Raw genomic sequence first — 20,407 nt, 5'->3', positions numbered from 1 at the left:
TAGTGTTAGGTTTATTTAAGGGGGGTTTGGGTTAGATTAGGGGTATGTGGGTGGTGGGTTGTAATGTTGGGGGGGGGGGTATTGTATGTTTTTTTTTACAGGCAAAAGAGCTGAACTTCTTGGGGCATGCCCCGCAAAGGGCCCTGTTCAGGGCTGGTAAGGTAAAAGAGCTTTTAAATTTATTAATTTAGAATAGGGTAGGGCATTTTGTTATTTTGGGGGTCTTTGTTATTTTATTAGGGGGCTTAGAGTAGGTGTAATTAGTTTAAAATTGTTGTAATATTTTTCTTATGTTTGTAAATATTTTTTTATTTTTTGTAACTTAGTTCTTTTTTATTTTTTGTACTTTAGTTAGTTTATGTAATTGTAGTTATTTGTAGCAATTGTATTTAATTTATTTATTGATAGTGTAGTGTTAGGTTAATTGTAGGTAGTTTATTTAATTAATTTATTGATAGGGTAGTGTTAGGTTTAATTATAACTTAGGTTAGGATTTATTTTACAGGTAAATTTGTTATTATTTTAACTAGGTAACTATTAAATAGTTCTTAACTATTTAATAGCTATTGTACCTGGTTAAAATAATTACAAAGTTGCCTGTAAAATAAATATTAATCCTAAAATAGCTACAATGTAATTATAATTTATATTGTAGCTATATTAGGGTTTATTTTACAGGTAAGTATTTAGCTTTAAATAGGAATAAGTTATTTAATAAGAGTTAATTTATTTCGTTAGATGTAAATTATATTTAAGTTAGGGGGGTGTTAGTGTTAGTGTTAGACTTAGCTTTAGGGGTTAATCCATTTATTAGAATAGCGGTGAGGTCCGGTCGTCAGATTAGGGGTTAATAATTGAAGTTAGGTGTCGGCGATGTTAGGGAGGGCAGATTAGGGGTTAATACTATTTATGATAGGGTTAGTGAGGCGGATTAGGGGTTAATTACTTTATTATAGTAGCGCTCAGGTTCGCTCGGCAGATTAGGGGTTAATAAGTGTAGGCAGGTGTCGGCGACGTTGAGGGGGGCAGATTAGGGGTTAATAAATATAATACAGGGGTCGGCGGTGTTAGGGGCAGCAGATTAGGGGTACATAGGGATAATGTAAGTAGCGGCGGTTTACGGAGCGGAAGATTAGGGGTTAATAATAATATGCAGGGGTCAGCGATAGCGGGGGCGGCAGATTAGGGGTTAATACGTGTAAGGGTAGGGGTGTTTAGACTCGGGGTACATGTTAGGGTGTTAGGTGCAGACGTAGGAAGTGTTTTCCCATAGGAAACAATGGGGCTGCGTTAGGAGCTGAACGCAGCTTTTTTGCAGGTGTTAGGTTTTTTTTCAGCTCAAACAGCCCCATTGTTTCCTATGGGAGAATCGTGCACGAGCACGTTTTTGAGGCTGGCCGCGTCCGTAAGCAACTCTGGTATCGAGAGTTGCATTTGCGGTAAAAATGCTCTACGCTCCTTTTTTGGAGCCTAACGCAGCATTTGTTTGAACTCTCGATACCAGAGTTAAATTTATGGTGCGGCCAGAAAAAAGCCTGCGGAGCGTTAACAGCCCTTCTACCGCCAAACTCCAAATCTAGGCCTAAGATTGCTCAGTGTTTGAAATGAGACAGGTTAACTTAAAACTATCCAGTTTACACTACAGCTGACTTAGTTTTGAAATACATACCAACAAGCCTAAATCCTGCATTTAACCAGATCTAATGGTATGAGTACCACAGCTTATGGTCCCACCAAGACCATATAGAGTACAGCATTTTCAAAATCCATAAGTACACCTGACAGATGGGAAAATTTGTACACTATATTTGAAGTGGTGCTCTTGGTTGGGGAAAATGGGAAAAAAACAAACAAACATATGCAACCTTTTAAAGGTACTTTTTTCATCTAGCCATCTACCCAGCTCATTAATGTATAATTTTGAATTCACAGAATTATTTTTGTTTGCACATTTACAAATATGATTCTTTAAAAATTGATCTTTTAATTTCTGCATTTTTTTTTATCATGCATGTCACACACTGTTGATTTAGGGGATGCAAGGTGCATAAATGTTTCCTCCTGTGAGTGTTTCTGTGGGTGTATGTGTTTATGTCTTTGTGCTTTGGTTTGTGTCTCTATGTGTATGTATTTTTTATCTGTGGGTCTCTCTGTGAGGGTGGGTGTTACCGTGTGTATGTCTTTGTGCATTTTCTGTGGATGTCTGTGAGGGTGTGTGCATATGTCTTTGAGCTTTTTCTATGGGTGTTTCTGTGAGGGTGTTTGTGTGTATGCATGTATGTCTGTGTTTTCTGTGGGTGTCTCTGTGAGGGTGTGTGTATGTCTTTGTGTGTTTTCTGTGGATGTCTCAGTGAGGATGTGTGTATGTATGTCTTTCTGTGTTTTTCATGTGGTTGTCTCTGTGTGTGTGTGTGTGTGTATGTCTTTGTGTGTTTTCTGTGGGTGTCTCTGTGTGTGTGTATGTGTGTATATGTCTTTGTGTGTTTTCTGAGGCTGTCTCTGTCGGGTGTTTCCTTGGGTGTATGTGCAAGTTTGAATTTGTGTGTGTGTGTCCATTGTCTGTTCCTTTTTAGGACATTTTGACCTTACTACTAATTATTCACATCTTTCTACAGACTTTGAGACTAACAAGACCTTTCTGGAAGTAACCACTCCACCATTTAACCTTTAAATTATTGTTTAGGCAGTTCAGGGCCCTTCCTTTCAGCCACTGCATGCTGTTGTCATAATTTAGTTGTCATCTTCCTTTACAAAAAGATAATCAGAACTCCATATTTTTTTTTCTAAATCTCCTTTCTTTACAAAACTGTAGTTTACCTCAATACTTGTCAGGTCAATGTAAACAAGTGCTGAGTGTCTGTTTGGGTTTCTGTGTCTGAGTGTGTTTCTTTGCGTGTCTGCTAGAGTGTCTATATGTGAATCCTTATGTGTGAGTGTGTGTGTATGTTTCAGTGTATGAGTGTGTCTGTGTGTGTGTATGTTACTACCTTTACAACATTTCCAAGTTTAAATAGACAATTAAGAATAAAGTGCATATACATTTTAGTCACTTGGTAAAAAATTGCACATGTCAAATGGGGGGGGCCCTGATCAATGGTTGAGTCAGGGGCCCCAAAATTTCTAGTGGCGGCCCTGTATATGTATGTATGTATATATATATATATATATATATATATATATATATATATATATATATATATATATATATATATATATATATATATATATACTATATGTTTGTGTATATGTATATATATATATATATATATATATATATATATATATATATATATACTATGTGTGGTGTGTGTGTGTGTATGTGTGTATATATATATATATATATATATATATATATCTATGCTTATTTGCTGATAACTGAGAAAACATTTACATTTGCTATTATATTTTGACGTCTAAATTAGGAACATTAAAAGGACAGTATACACCAATTTTCATATAACTGCATGTAATAGAAACTACTATAAAGAAGAATATGCACAGATACTGATCTAAAAATCCAGTATAAAACTTTTTACCACTGTTGATGGGGTTAGGCTGGGACACCCAGTGAAAGTGGCTAGGGAAATATAAACAGACCCCCCCCCCCCTCCTTGTATATAAAAAGACAGATAATACAAACAGGAGCAGCAGGAGTCTGTAAACGCATGTATACATCTGACACGATGCGACTTGGTTAGGAGTCTGAAAATCATCCCAATGTTATGGAAAAATAAGCAAAACGATACATTGTTACAAAAACACTCCCAGGTGAGCTATATAAATGGATCATCTACAAAACATTTATTCAAATAAAAATCTAGTGTACAATGTCCCTTTAATTTGTAACAAATTGAAAAGTTACTCAGGTTGTTTCTATTATAACTTATTGTAGGAAGCAAGAAGCCAATCACAATTGGTGTTTACTACAAAGAAATATTTGTCAGCACTTAAAGGGACATAATACTCATATGCTAAATCACTTGAAACTGATGCAGTATAACTGTAAAAAGCTGACAGGAAAATATCACCTGAGCATCTCTATGTAAAAAAGGAAGATATTTTACCTCACAATCTCCTCAGCTCAGCAGAGTAAGTTCTGTGTAAAAAGTTATACTCAGCTGTTGCCCAGCTGCAGGTTAAAAAAAAATGAAGAAATGAACAGCAGCCAATCAGCATCATCAGTGCTAACTAAGGTCATGAACTCTTTTACTGTGATCTCATGAGATTTCACTTAACTCTTATGAGATTTCATAGTAAACTTCCTTACACTGAATAGGGAAATAAGATGAGTGTGCACGAAAGCTCGCTCCTTGCGCTGTCTCGGGACGGACATACTGTTTTGCTGCTTAGAAGTCCTTTACAATGAGATGTGGCTACTGAGAAACTTTTGAGGTAAAATCTCTTTCTTTTTTACATAGAGATGTTAAGGTGATATTTACTAGTCAGCTTTTTACAGCTATACTGCATCACTTTCAAGTATTTAAACATTTGGGTATTACGGCCCTTTAAATCACCTTTTTTTTTACACGTTGAACTTACTTAAAGTGAATGTAAATTTTTGCTAAAAGTGCACGGTTTTTAAAAATTCGAATAAAAACAGGGGCACTTTAATTCATCAAAATTTACATTTCACTCGTGTTATGAAAAAATACTTACCTTTTAATCTTGACAGCCGCTCCAGCTTCCTCCACCTGTCGCAAAGCCTCTTCCTGGGTCTAAAATGAGGAATCCGGCTTCCTCCAATCACAGCATTGAATCAGACATGGCCGTTATTGGAGGATGACCGATCCATCATTTCTGACATCAGAAATGGCTTGTGACGACCAGGAGAAGCTGGAGCGGCTGTCAAGTTTAAAAGGTAAGTATTTTTTCACTCAAGTGAAATGTAAATTTTGATGAATTAAAGTGCCCCTAATTTTAATCAAATTTTTAAAAACTGGGCACTTAAGCATCAAAATTTACATTCACTTTAACACTGCCACAATGTTTTAGCCGTTTAAAATGGAGAATCAAAAAGGAGAAGCGTTGATTAAAATGTAAGCAGATGTGACCCAGATCAGACCTTGACCAGCTGTTAGAGATCTTTATTTTCAGTGAAATCTACTGTCTAGAATTAAACTGACAGAATTCTCAATGCAGTTGTTCAAATCTTAAATACTTGAAGAATTTGTGAATCTGTGTATTTATGCTGTTGAAAATAGAAATCTAGTCCAAGAAATGTAAAATGTAGCAGTGGAGATGAACATAAAAGTCTCTACTCAGGTTATGACAAGTGAAAAGGAGATCATTAAAATAATAATAATAAATACTTCCCTTTTCTTCTGAAAGTGTCAGTTTAGCGCCAACATGGGGTTAATTTATGGGAGCATATGAAGGCTAGGAAAAGCAAGGAAGCCTTTTTAAGAGGTTATTTTAAGGGTCATGAAACACCTTGTAATTACATTTGTTTATAGTCTTGAAGTAAATTAGCATACTTGCCAAGTGTGAAAATATTCTCAATTTGTAAAAACAACAGAAAAGCTCAAAAAGATAATGCTCTGATGTGTTAGAGCAGGGTTCTTCAAACCACGGGCTGGGACCCATAACTGGGTCGCAACACCATGTTTACTGGGTCACGACTTGTGTGTATGTTATGAGTGTGTGTGTGTGTTATGAGAGTGTGTGTGTTATTTGAGAGGGGGTGTGTGTGTGTTATGAGTGTGTCTGTGGTGTGTGTGTGTGTGGTGTGTGCGTTCTATGAGAGAGTTTGTGGTGTGGTGTGTGCTTTATATGAGAGTGTGTGTGGTGTGTGATTTATATGAGAGTGTGTGTGTGTGTGGTGTGTGCTTTATATGAGAGTGTGTGTGTGTGGTGTGTGCTTTATATGAGAGTGTGTGTGTGTACTTTATATGAGTCTGTGTGTCTGGTGTGTGCTTTTATATCAGAGTGTGTGTGGTGTGTGCTTTATATGAGAGAGTGTGTGTGTGTTGTGTGTGCTTTATATGAGAGAGTGTGTGTGGTGTGTGCTTTATATTAGATTGTGTGTGTGGTGTGTGCTTTATATGAGTGAGTGTGTTTGCTGTGTGCTTTATATGAGAGTGTGTGTGTGTGGTGTGTGCGTTATATGAGAGTGTGTGTGTGGTGTGTGCGGTGTGTGCGTTATATGAGAGAGCGAGTGTGTGTGTGGTGTGTGCTTTTATATGAGAGAGAGTGTGTGTGGTGTGTGCGTTATATGAGAGAGTGTGTGTGGTGTGTGCGTTATATGAGAGTGTGTGTGTGTGGTGTGTGTTATAAATGAGTGTGTAAGGTGTGTGTTGTGTTGTGTGTTATATGAGGGTGTGTGTGGTGGGTGTTGTATGAGAGTGTGTGTGGTCTGAGTGTGTTGTATGAGAGTGCGTGTGGTGTGTGTTGTATGAGAGTGAGTGTGTTGTATGAGAGTGTATGTGGTGTGTGTTGTATGAGAGTGTGTGTGGTGTTAGTGTGTTCTATGAGTGTGTGTGGTGTGTGTTGTATGAGAGTGTGTGTGGTGTGAGTGTGTTGTATGAGAGTGCGTGTGGTATGTGTTGTATGAGAGTGTGTGTGGTCTGAGTGTGTTGTTTGAGAGTGCGTGTGGTGTGTGTTGTATGAGAGTGCATGTGGTGTGTTTTGTATGAGAGTGTGTGTGGTGTGAGTGTGTTGTATGAGAGTGTGTGTGGTGTGAGTGTGTTGTATGAGAGTGCGTGTGGTGTGAGTGTGTTGTATGAGTGCGTGTGGTGAGAGTGTTTTGTATGAGAATATGTGTGTGTGTGTGTGTGTCTTACCCTTTACAACACTTTCAAGTGTAACTACAATCAGGAATAATGCCAAAAATTGCAGCTATGTTGTTGCATATTACTTCAGACCAAGGCAGTATAAAAATAGGAAAAGAGAAAATGAAGGGGGCGCCTGTAGCTGTCTGGTAATCTTATATACCTTTATCCTTGATAGTGTTAATAACGTTATTAAAATTAAAGTACAGGTAGCCCTCAGTTTACGCCGGGGTTAGGTTCCAGAAGAAATGGTTGTAAATCGAAACCGTTGTAAATTGAAACCCAGTTTATAATGTAAGTCAATGGGAAGTGAGGGAGATAGGTTCCAGGCCCATCTCAAAATTGTCATAAGTAACACCTAATACATTATTTTTACAGCTTTAAAATGAAGACTTTAAATGCTAAACATCATTATAAACCTAATAAAATAATGACACTACACAAAATATAAAATTAAACTAAGTTAAATGAACAAAAACATTTGCTAAACAGCATGATAAACCTAATAAAATAATCACACAACACAGACTTTGCTTGCATTTTTCAGCAAACAGTTATTTCTATGCATTCCAATCTGGACTGATTTATAGACAGGAAGATCTTGTTCGTTTGAAATCTGCTCGATAGCTCAGGTCTGGTTAAACTGATTAATTTCAGCTTGCTTGGCTTGGCTGCAACACAAGCGGACAGCTCCATCTACTGGCTATTTTAATAAATGCACTGCTTCTCAATGCTTTTCAATAGCAGTCACATGACTGGGAAAAAAGGTTGTTATTCTGAAACAGTGTAAATTGAACCGTTGTAAAACGAGGGCCACCTGTAATAGATTTAGCCTATATTGATTTTTTCTTGTGCCGAGTGTTGATATCAAATTCACAATATCCGCTTTAAATATTTGTGACAAAATGAGGTGTGATTTATACTAACCTATGTGGTATTTTAACTGTGCAGTTGTAACTAGATAATTAATTCTAAGTGTGTTTAAAGTGCTAGTGCTCGTTGAAATGGGAACTAATCTGTGTTACTGAGACTTCAAGTGAGTAAAGGGGTAACACTTGATGATTGATAATACCAAAACAATAATTGCAATAATTTATAATTGCATAAATATCACTGTTTATATAATTTCAGCTATAGTTCAACTTGTCCTTGGTAAAAGTATCACTTTCTGTTTTTAACAGGTGACTAATATAATTAATTAAAAAATAAAACGTATATAGAAGTATATTTATCACAATAACTATTTATTTTATCATAAGTTTTCCTTAAACATAGTATAATAATTCATGTATTAAAGAAAAATAATAATAATATAAATTAGAAACACCTGTGTCATAAAAAAGTGCTTATATAGGCCTAAAACAAGCTTATATATGCTTTAAAAAAACTTCCATTCATTGATGCTTGATAAAAAGTTAGAAGTATCCCTTGTATAAAAATTCAAATGAGTATACACTGGTCTATTGAATCAGATATTGGATTGTATAAAGAAACATTTGTTCCAAAGAAATGGAATCTGTGTGTCAACTTTTTTTTATCTTCCTTAGTCTTTTAGCTACAGCATATATGGTATTGTTAATCAATTTATCCGTTTTAGGTAGAACACAAAACTGGGATTTCTCCAACATAGGTGTGTCCGGTCCACGGCGTCATCCTTACTTGTGGGATATTCTCTTCCCCAACAGGAAATGGCAAAGAGCCCAGCAAAGCTGGTCACATGATCCCTCCTAGGCTCCGCCTACCCCAGTCATTCTCTTTGCCGTTGTACAGGCAACATCTCCACGGAGATGGCTTAGAGTTTTTTAGTGTTTAACTGTAGTTTTTTATTATTCAATCAAGAGTTTGTTATTTTGAAATAGTGCTGGTATGTACTATTTACTCAGAAACAGAAAAGAGATGAAGATTTCTGTTTGTATGAGGAAAATGATTTTAGCAACCGTAACTAAAATCCATGGCTGTTCCACACAGGACTGTTGAGAGCAATTAACTTCAGTTGGGGGAACAGTGTGCAGTCTCTTGCTGCTTGAGGTATGACACATTCTAACAAGACGATGTAATGCTGGAAGCTGTCATTTTCCCTATGGGATCCGGTAAGCCATATTTATTACGATCGTAAATAAGGGCTTTACAAGGGCTTATTTAGACTGTAGACTTTTCTGGGCTAAATCGATTCATTATTAGCACATATTTAGCCTTGAGGAATCATTTTATCTGGGTATTTTGATATAATAATATCGGCAGGCACTGTATTAGACACCTTATTTCTTAGGGGCTTTCCCAAAGCATAAGCAGAGTCTCATTTTCGCGCCGGTGTGGCGCACTTGTTTTTGAGAGGCATGGCATGCAGTCGCATGTGAGAGGAGCTCTGATACTTAGAAAAGACTTTCTGAAGGCGTCATTTGGTATCGTATTCCCCTTTGGGCTTGGTTGGGTCTCAGCAAAGCAGATACCAGGGACTGTAAAGGGGTTAAAGCTTATAACGGCTCCGGTTCCGTTATTTTAAGGGTTAAAGCTTCCAAATTTGGTGTGCAATATTTTTAAGGCTTTAAGACACTGTGGTGAAAATTTTGTGATTTTTGAACAATTCCTTCATGTTTTTTCGCAATTGCAGTAACAAAGTGTGTTCAGTTTAAAATTTAAAGTGACAGTAACGGTTTTATTTTAAAACGTTTTTTGTACTTTCTTATCAAGTTTATGCCTGTTTAACATGTCTGAACTACCAGATAGACTGTGTTCTGAATGTGGGGAAGCCAGAATTCCTATTCATTTAAATAAATGTGATTTATGTGATAATGACAATGATGCCCAAGATGATTCCTCAAGTGAGGGGAGTAAGCATGGTACTGCATCATTCCCTCCTTCGTCTACACGAGTCTTGCCCACTCAGGAGGCCCCTAGTACATCTAGCGCGCCAATACTCCTTACTATGCAACAATTAACGGCTGTAATGGATAATTCTGTCAAAAACATTTTAGCCAAAATGAACCCTTGTCAGCGTAAGCGTGGCTGCTCTGTTTTAGTTACTGAAGAGCATGACGACGCTGATATTAATATCTCTGAAGGGCCCCTAATCCAGTTTGAGGGGGCCAGGGAGGTTTTGTCTGAGGGAGAAATTACTGATTCAGGGAACATTTCTCATCAGGCTGAATCTGATGTGATTACATTTAAATTTAAGTTGGAACATCTCCGCATTTTGCTTAAGGAGGTATTATCCACTCTGGATGATTGTGAAAAGTTGGTCATTCCAGAGAAACTATGTAAAATGGACAAGTTCCTAGAGGTGCCGGGGCTCCCAGAAGCTTTTCCTATACCCAAGCGGGTGGCGGACATTGTTAATAAAGAATGGGAAAGGCCCGGTATTCCTTTCGTCCCTCCCCCCATATTTAAAAAATTGTTTCCTATGGTCGACCCCAGAAAGGACTTATGGCAGTCAGTCCCCAAGGTCGAGGGAGCGGTTTCTACTTTAAACAAACGCACCACTATACCCATAGAGGATAGTTGTGCTTTCAAAGATCCTATGGATAAAAAATTAGAAGGTTTGCTTAAAAAGATGTTTGTTCAGCAGGGTTACCTTCTACAACCCATTTCATGCATTGTCCCTGTCACTACAGCTGCATATTTCTGGTTTGATGAACTGATTAAGGTGCTCGATAGTGATTCTCCTCCTTATGAGGAGATTATGGACAGAATCAATGCTCTCAAATTGGCTAATTCTTTCACTCTAGACGCCACTTTGCAAGTGGCTAGGTTAGCGGCTAAGAATTCTGGGTTTGCTATTGTGGCGCGCAGAGCGCTTTGGTTGAAATCTTGGTCGGCCGATGCGTCTTCCAAGAACAAGTTACTAAACATTCCTTTCAAGGGGAAAACGCTGTTTGGCCCTGACTTGAAAGAGATTATCTCTGATATCACTGGGGGTAAGGGCCACGCCCTTCCTCAGGATAGGCCTTTCAAGGCAAAAAATAGACCTAATTTTCGTCCCTTTCGTAAAAACGGACCAGCCCAAAGTGCTACGTCCTCTAAGCAAGAGGGTAATACTTCTCAAGCCAAGCCAGCTTGGAGACCAATGCAAGGCTGGAACAAGGGAAAGCAGGCCAAGAAACCTGTCACTGCTACCAAGACAGCATGAAATATTGGCCCCCGATCCGGGACCGGATCTGGTGGGGGGCAGACTCTCTCTCTTCGCTCAGGCTTGGGCAAGAGATGTTCTGGATCCTTGGGCGCTAGAAATAGTCTCCCAGGGTTATCTTCTGGAATTCAAGGGACTTCCCCCAAGGGGGAGGTTCCACAGGTCTCAGTTGTCTTCAGACCACATAAAAAGACAGGCGTTCTTACATTGTGTAGAAGACCTGTTAAAAATGGGAGTGATTCATCCTGTTCCATTAAGAGAACAAGGGATGGGGTTCTACTCCAATCTGTTCATAGTTCCCAAAAAAGAGGGAACGTTCAGACCAATCTTAGATCTCAAGATCTTAAACAAATTTCTCAAGGTCCCATCTTTCAAGATGGAAACCATTCGAACTATCCTTCCTTCCATCCAGGAAGGTCAATTCATGACCACGGTGGATTTAAAGGATGCGTATCTACATATTCCTATCCACAAGGAACATCATCGGTTCCTAAGGTTTGCATTCCTGGACAAACATTACCAGTTTGTGGCGCTTCCTTTCGGATTAGCCACTGCTCCAAGGATTTTCACAAAGGTACTAGGGTCCCTTCTAGCGGTACTAAGACCAAAGGGCATTGCAGTAGTACCTTACCTGGACGACATTCTGATTCAAGCGTCGTCCCTCCCTCGAGCAAAGGCTCACACGGACATCGTCCTGGCCTTTCTCAGATCTCACGGCTGGAAAGTGAACGTGGAAAAGAGTTCTCTATCCCCGTCAACAAGGGTTCCCTTCTTGGGAACAATTATAGACTCCTCAGAAATGAGGATTTTTCTAACAGAGGCCAGAAAGACAAAGCTTCTGGACTCTTGTCGGATACTTCATTCCGTTCCTCTTCCTTCCGTAGCTCAGTGCATGGAAGTGATCGGGTTGATGGTAGCGGCAATGGACATAGTTCCTTTTGCGCGCATTCATCTAAGACCATTACAACTGTGCATGCTCAGTCAGTGGAATGGGGACTATACAGACTTGTCTCCAAAGATACAAGTAAATCAGAGGACCAGAGACTCACTCCGTTGGTGGCTGTCCCTGGACAACCTGTCACGAGGGATGACATTCCGCAGACCAGAGTGGGTCATTGTCACGACCGACGCCAGTCTGATGGGCTGGGGCGCGGTCTGGGGATCCCTGAAAGCTCAGGGTCTTTGGTCTCGGGAAGAATCTCTTCTACCGATAAATATTCTGGAACTGAGAGCGATATTCAATGCTCTCAAGGCTTGGCCTCAGCTAGCGAGGACCAAGTTCATTCGGTTTCAATCAGACAACATGACGACTGTTGCGTACATCAACCATCAGGGGGGAACAAGGAGTTCCCTAGCGATGGAAGAAGTGACCAAGATTATTCTATGGGCGGAGTCTCACTCCTGCCACCTGTCTGCTATCCACATCCCGGGAGTGGAAAATTGGGAAGCGGATTTTCTGAGTCGTCAGACATTGCATCCGGGGGAGTGGGAACTCCATCCGGAAATCTTTGCCCAAGTCACTCAACTATGGGGCATTCCAGACATGGATCTGATGGCCTCTCGTCAGAACTTCAAAGTTCCTTGCTACGGGTCCAGATCCAGGGATCCCAAGGCGGCTCTAGTGGATGCACTAGTAGCACCTTGGACCTTCAAACTAGCTTATGTGTTCCCGCCGTTTCCTCTCATCCCCAGGCTGGTAGCCAGGATCAATCAGGAGAGGGCGTCGGTGATCTTGATAGCTCCTGCGTGGCCACGCAGGACTTGGTATGCAGATCTGGTGAATATGTCATCGGCTCCACCTTGGAAGCTACCTTTGAGACGAGACCTTCTTGTTCAGGGTCCGTTCGAACATCCGAATCTGGTTTCACTCCAGCTGACTGCTTGGAGATTGAACGCTTGATTTTATCGAAGCGAGGTTTCTCAGATTATGTTATCGATACTCTTGTTCAGGCCAGAAAGCCTGTAACTAGAAAGATTTACCACAAAATTTGGAAAAAATATATCTGTTGGTGTGAATCTAAAGGATTCCCTTGGGACAAGGTTAAGATTCCTAGGATTCTATCCTTCCTTCAAGAAGGATTGGAAAAAGGATTATCGGCAAGTTCCCTGAAGGGACAGATTTCTGCCTTGTCGGTGTTACTTCACAAAAAACTGGCAGCTGTGCCAGATGTTCAAGCCTTTGTTCAGGCTCTGGTTAGAATCAAGCCTGTTTACAAACCTTTGACTCCTCCTTGGAGTCTCAATTTAGTTCTTTCAGTTCTTCAGGGGGTTCCGTTTGAACCCTTACATTCCGTTGATATTAAGTTATTATCTTGGAAAGTTTTGTTTTTAGTTGCAATTTCTTCTGCTAGAAGAGTTTCAGAATTATCTGCTCTGCAGTGTTCTCCTCCTTATCTGGTGTTCCATGCAGATAAGGTGGTTTTACGTACTAAACCTGGTTTTCTTCCAAAAGTTGTTTCTAACAAAAACATTAACCAGGAGATTATCGTACCTTCTCTGTGTCCGAAACCAGTTTCAAAGAAGGAACGCTTGTTGCACAATTTGGATGTTGTTCGCGCTCTAAAATTCTATTTAGATGCTACAAAGAATTTTAGACAAACATCTTCCTTGTTTGTTGTTTACTCAGGTAAAAGGAGAGGTCAAAAAGCAACTTCTACCTCTCTCTCTTTTTGGATTAAAAGCATCATCAGATTGGCTTACGAGACTGCCGGACGGCAGCCTCCCGAAAGAATCACAGCTAATTCCACTAGGGCTGTGGCTTCCACATGGGCCTTCAAGAACGAGGCTTCTGTTGATCAGATATGTAGGGCAGCGACTTGGTCTTCACTGCACACTTTTACCAAATTTTACAAGTTTGATACTTTTGCTTCTTCTGAGGCTATTTTTGGGAGAAAGGTTTTGCAAGCCGTGGTGCCTTCCATTTAGGTGACCTGATTTGCTCCCTCCCTTCATCCGTGTCCTAAAGCTTTGGTATTGGTTCCCACAAGTAAGGATGACGCCGTGGACCGGACACACCTATGTTGGAGAAAACAGAATTTATGTTTACCTGATAAATTTCTTTCTCCAACGGTGTGTCCGGTCCACGGCCCGCCCTGGTTTTTTAATCAGGTCTGATAATTTATTTTCTTTAACTACAGTCACCACGGTACCATATGGTTTCTCCTATGCTATTATTCCTCCTTAACGTCGGTCGAATGACTGGGGTAGGCGGAGCCTAGGAGGGATCATGTGACCAGCTTTGCTGGGCTCTTTGCCATTTCCTGTTGGGGAAGAGAATATCCCACAAGTAAGGATGACGCCGTGGACCGGACACACCGTTGGAGAAAGAAATTTATCAGGTAAACATAAATTCTGTTTTTTCTTAGTTCTTATTGTGACAAGATATTTTTGAATATTAGATGAAAGAATCTGTTTTTTTTTTTGTGTGAAAGAATCAATTTATTGTGATAAATTTACTTCTATATATGTTTTATTTTTCTAATTAATTAATTATATTAGTCACCTGTTAAAAACAGAAAGTGATACTTTTACCAAGGACAAGTTGAACTATAGCTGAAATTATATAAACAGTGATATTTATGCAATTTTAAATTATTGCTATTATTGTTTTGGTATTTTCAATCATCAAGTATTACCCCTTTACTCACTTGAAGTCTCAGTAACACAGATTAGTTCCCATTTCAACGAGCACTAGCACTTTAAACACACTTAGAATTAATTATCTAGTTACAACTGCACAGTTAAAATACCACATAGGTTAGTATAAACCACACCTCATTTTGTCACAAATATTTAAAGCGGATATTGTGAATTTGATATCAACACTCAGCACAAGAAAAAATCAATATAGGCTAAATGTATTACTTTAATTTTAATAACGTTATTAACACTATCACGGATAAAGGTATATAAGATCACCAGACAGCTACAGGCGCCCCTTCATTTTCTCTTTTCCTTGTAAAACCAACCTGTGGAGTCATTTGTGAGAGACCCCACTCTTTAAGGGGGGCCATATCTGGTGTTTGAGTTGATGCAGTTCATAAACCCACATTTGTAACAGTATAAAAATAGGGTCCAAAAGTTATGTGGTATCACTGCACTGGGTCTTGGGGAAAAAAAGTTTGAAGAACCCTGCGTTAGAGCATTTTATTATAGCAATGTCGCATGCATGTGTTCTACTCTTGCATAGCAGTTAAATACATAGTTAAACTCTGCCGAAGAGCAGCAATGCACTACTGGGAACTAACTGAACAAATTATTATTATTATTATGATCATTTATTTGTATAGCATCACAAAATTCCGTAGCACTGAAATCTGATGAGCTAATTAGAAAGGTATATGTATGTAGCCATGAATCACCATCTAGCTCACAGTAGTGCATTGCAAATAAAAATCCATCAAATTAATTCTTACCTGGTTTTGACGTCTCCTTTATTTATCCTTTTGAGCCCTCCCCCAAAACACGACACCAAATCTTCCCCTCAACCCATTGCCTATTAAATCATATTGAAAGATAAAACAAATCTCCAATACACATTTAGGATTAGATTACGAGTGGAGCGACAGTTTGCGCTCGTGTTTGAGCTTTGAAACCTCAAAAAAAAAAAATTGCCCTCAGTGATTTGCGCTTGTATTAAGAGTTGAGAGTAAAAGGTTTGCGCTCTCATATTTGCAGAGTCACGGTAACAAATGGACTTTTAGAAGACACAAATGTAAAAACGCATTCCCCCATAGACTTCTATGGAGCAGAAAAAGTTTTAAAAAAACTAAACCCACAAGTCGCGCAAACATGATCACGGTTTTTTAAAAGCGCAACATAAGAAAATAATATTGCATATTTCTTCTGTTATGTGTGATCAGTCCACGGGTCATCATTACTTCTGGGATATAACTCCTCCCCAACAGGAAATGCAAGAGGATTCACCCAGCAGAGCTGCATATAGCTCCTCCCCTCTACGTCAGTCCCAGTCATTCTCTTGCACCCAACGACTAGATAGGATGTGTGAGAGGACTGTGGTGATTATACTTAGTTTTTATGACTTCAATCAAAAGTTTGTTATTTTATAATAGCACCGGAGCGTGTTATTACTTCTCTGGCAGAGTTTGAGGAAGAATCTGCCAGAGTTTTTTACTATGATTTTAACCGGAGTAGTTAAGATCATATTGCTGTTCTCGGCCATCTGAGGGAGGTAAAAGCTTCAGATCAGGGGACAGCGGGCAGATGAATCTGCATTGAGGTATGTAGCAGTTTTTATTTTCTGAATGGAATTGATGAGAAAATCCTGCCATACCGTTATAATGACATGTATGTATACACTTCAAAGTATTCTGGGGATGGTATTTCACCGGAACTACTCTGTTAAAAGTCACTAATCCTTTTAATAAGTATTTTTCATGTTAAACGTTTTTGCTGGAATGTAGAATCGTTTACATTGCTGAGGTACTGAGTGAATAAATATTTGGGCATTATTTTCCACTTGGCAGTTGTTTGCTTTTAATTGTGACAGTTTCGTTTCTCTTCACTGCTGTGTGTGAGAGGGAGGGGCCGTTTTTGGCGCTCTTTGCTACGCATCAAAAATTTCCAGTCAGCTACTCTTATATTTCCTGCATGATCCGGTTCATCTTTCACAGATCTCAGGGGTCTTCAAACTTCTTTGAAGGGAGGTATATTCTCTCAGCAGAGCTGTGAGAATTTTATATTGACTGTGAATAAAAACGTTGCTCTGTAATTTTTATGTCAAATTTAATTATTGTTATTTACTAATGGGAACAAACCTTTGCTAAAAGTTGTGTTGTTTTAAAGTTTGATGCTATAACTGTTTTTCAGTTCATTATTTCAACTGTCATTTAATCGTTTAGTACCTCTTTGAGGCACAGTACGTTTTTGCTAAAAAAGATTATAACCAAGTTGCAAGTTTATTGCTAGTGTGTTAAACATGTCTGACTCAGAGGAAGATATCTGTGTCATTTGTTCCAATGCCAAGGTGGAGCCCAATAGAAATTTATGTACTAACTGTATTGATGCTACTTTAAATAAAAGTCAATCTGTACAATGTGAACAAATTTCACCAAACAGCGAGGGGAGAGTTATGCCGACTAACTCGCCTCACGCGACAGTACCTGCATCTCCCGCCCGGGAGGTGCGTGATATTATGGCGCCTAGTACATCTGGGCGGCCATTACAGATAACATTACAAGATATGGCTACTGTTATGACTGAAGTTTTGTCTAAATTACCAGAACTAAGAGGCAAGCGTGATCACTCTGGGGTGAGAACAGAGTGCGCTGACAATACTAGGGCCATGTCTGATACTGCGTCACAGCTTGCAGAGCATGAGGACGGAGAGCTTCATTCTGTGGGTGACGGTTCTGATCCAAACAGATTGGATTCAGATATTTCAAATTTTAAATTTAAATTGGAGAACCTCCGTGTATTACTAGGGGAGGTCTTAGCAGCTCTCAATGATTGTAACACCGTTGCAATACCAGAGAAACTGTGTAGGTTGGATAAATACTTTGCGGTACCGGCGAGTACTGACGTTTTTCCTATACCTAAGAGACTAACTGAAATTGTTACTAAGGAGTGGGATAGACCCGGTGTGCCGTTCTCACCCCCTCCAATATTTAGAAAGATGTTTCCAATAGACGCCACCACTCGGGACTTATGGCAAACGGTCCCTAAGGTGGAGGGAGCAGTTTCTACTTTAGCTAAGCGTACCACTATCCCGGTGGAGGATAGCTGTGCTTTTTCAGATCCAATGGATAAAAAATTAGAGGGTTACCTTAAGAAAATGTTTGTTCAACAAGGTTTTATATTGCAACCCCTTGCATGTATCGCGCCGATTACGGCTGCGGCAGCATTTTGGATTGAGTCTCTGGAAGAGAACCTTAGTTCATCTACGCTAGACGACATTACGGACAGGCTTAGAGTCCTTAAACTAGCTAATTCTTTCATTTCGGAGGCCGTAGTACATTTAACCAAACTTACGGCTAAGAACTCAGGATTCGCCATACAGGCACGTAGGGCGCTGTGGCTAAAATCCTGGTCAGCTGATGTTACTTCTAAGTCCAAATTACTTAATATACCTTTCAAGGGGCAGTCTTTATTTGGGCCCGGTTTGAAAGAAATTATCGCTGACATTACAGGAGGTAAGGGCCACGCCCTACCTCAAGACAAAGCCAAAGCTAAGGCTAGACAGTCTAATTTTCGTCCCTTTCGGAATTTCAAAACAGGAGCAGCATCAACCTCCACTGCACCAAAACAGGAAGGAGCTGTTGCTCGTTACAGGCAAGGCTGGAAGCCTAACCAGTCCTGGAACAAGAGCAAGCAGGCCAGGAAACCTGCTGCTGCCCCAAAGACAGCATGAACCGAAAGCCCCCGATCCGGGACCGGATCTAGTGGGGGGCAGACTTTCTCTCTTCGCCCAGGCCTGGGCAAGAGATGTTCAGGATCCCTGGGCACTAGAGATCATATCTCAGGGATACCTTCTAGATTTCAAATTATCTCCCCCAAGAGGGAGATTTCATCTGTCAAGGTTGTCAACAAACCAGATAAAGAAAGAAGCGTTTCTACGCTGTGTACAAGATCTATTATTAATGGGAGTGATCCATCCGGTTCCGCGGTCGGAACAAGGACAAGGGTTCTACTCAAACCTGTTTGTGGTTCCCAAAAAAGAGGGAACTTTCAGGCCAATCTTAGATTTAAAGATTCTAAACAAATTCCTAAGAGTTCCATCATTCAAAATGGAAACTATTCGGACAATCTTACCCATGATCCAAAAGGGTCAGTACATGACCACAGTGGATTTAAAAGATGCTTACCTTCACATACCGATCCACAAAGATCATCACCGGTATCTAAGGTTTGCCTTCTTAGACAGGCACTACCAGTTTGTAGCTCTTCCATTCGGATTGGCTACGGCTCCAAGAATCTTCACAAAGGTTCTGGGTGCCCTTCTGGCGGTACTAAGACCGCGAGGGATTTCGGTAGCTCCGTACCTAGACGATATTCTAATACAAGCTTCAAGCTTTCAAACTGCCAAGTCTCATACAGAGCTAGTTCTGGCATTTCTAAGGTCGCATGGATGGAAAGTGAACGAAAAGAAGAGTTCTCTTTTTCCTCTCACAAGAGTTCCATTCTTGGGGACTCTTATAGATTCTGTAGAAATGAAGATTTACCTGACAGAAGACAGGTTAACAAAGCTTCAAAATGCATGCCGTGTCCTTCATTCCATTCAACACCCGTCAGTAGCTCAATGCATGGAGGTGATCGGCTTAATGGTAGCGGCAATGGACATAGTACCTTTTGCACGCCTACACCTCAGACCGCTGCAATTGTGCATGCTAAGTCAGTGGAATGGGGATTACTCAGATTTGTCCCCTATTCTGAATCTGAATCAAGAGACCAGAAATTCTCTTCTGTGGTGGCTTTATCGGCCACACCTGTCCAGGGGGATGCCATTCAGCAGACCAGACTGGACAATTGTAACAACAGACGCCAGCCTTCTAGGTTGGGGCGCTGTCTGGAATTCTCTGAAGGCTCAGGGACTATGGAATCAGGAGGAGAGTCTCCTTCCAATAAACATTCTAGAATTGAGAGCAGTTCTCAATGCCCTTCTGGCTTGGCCCCAATTAACAACTCGGGGGTTCATCAGGTTTCAGTCGGACAACATCACGACTGTAGCTTACATCAACCATCAGGGAGGGACAAGAAGCTCCCTAGCAATGATGGAAGTATCAAGAATAATTCGCTGGGCAGAGTCTCACTCTTGCCACCTGTCAGCAATCCACATCCCGGGAGTAGAGAACTGGGAGGCGGATTTCTTGAGTCGCCAGACTTTTCATCCGGGGGAGTGGGAACTTCATCCGGAGGTTTTTGCCCAAATACTTCGACGTTGGGGCAAACCAGAGATAGATCTCATGGCGTCTCGCCAGAACGCCAAACTTCCTCGCTACGGGTCCAGATCCAGGGATCCGGGAGCGGTTCTGATAGATGCTTTGACAGCACCTTGGAACTTCGGGATGGCTTATGTGTTTCCACCCTTCCCGCTGCTTCCCCGATTGATTGCCAAAATCAAACAGGAGAGAGCATCAGTGATTCTAATAGCGCCTGCGTGGCCACGCAGGACTTGGTATGCAGATCTAGTGGACATGTCATCCTGTCCGCCTTGGTCTCTACCTCTAAGACAGGACCTTCTGATACAGGGTCCATTCAAACATCAAAACCTAACTTCTCTGAAGCTGACTGCTTGGAAATTGAACGCTTGATTTTATCAAAACGTGGTTTTTCTGAGTCGGTTATTGATACCCTGATACAGGCTAGGAAGCCTGTTACCAGAAGGATTTACCATAAAATATGGCGTAAATACCTATACTGGTGCGAATCCAAAGGTTACTCCTGGAGTAAGGTTAGGATCGCTAGGATATTGTCTTTTCTACAAGAAGGTTTAGAAAAGGGTTTATCAGCTAGTTCATTAAAGGGACAGATTTCAGCTCTGTCCATATTGTTACAC

At 40.3% G+C, this 20,407-nt stretch overlaps 1 protein-coding gene across 4 annotated transcripts in view; it reads left to right on the top strand.

The window, feature by feature from the left end:
• The window catches only part of KCNAB2 (potassium voltage-gated channel subfamily A regulatory beta subunit 2), a 676,769-nt gene that overhangs the window by 425,712 nt on the left and 230,650 nt on the right, over positions 1 to 20,407 (top strand). Inside the window, exon 1 of one of the 4 annotated variants that reach the window (XM_053690405.1) lies at positions 16,662 to 17,104. The exons of the other annotated variants lie outside the window; for them this stretch is intronic. Coding sequence (XP_053546380.1) covers positions 16,832 to 17,104 — 273 coding nt within the window. The 5' untranslated portion in view covers positions 16,662 to 16,831. Of the gene's footprint in view, positions 1 to 16,661; positions 17,105 to 20,407 lie in introns of those variants that run through there. 4 annotated transcript variants of the gene reach the window in all.

This window comes from Bombina bombina, chromosome 8 (genome assembly GCF_027579735.1).
Source record: "Bombina bombina isolate aBomBom1 chromosome 8, aBomBom1.pri, whole genome shotgun sequence".
NCBI lineage: Eukaryota > Metazoa > Chordata > Amphibia > Anura > Bombinatoridae > Bombina > Bombina bombina.
The sequence above is the reverse complement of the archived record's forward strand: the minus strand, read 5'-3'. Positions and strand labels throughout refer to the sequence as shown.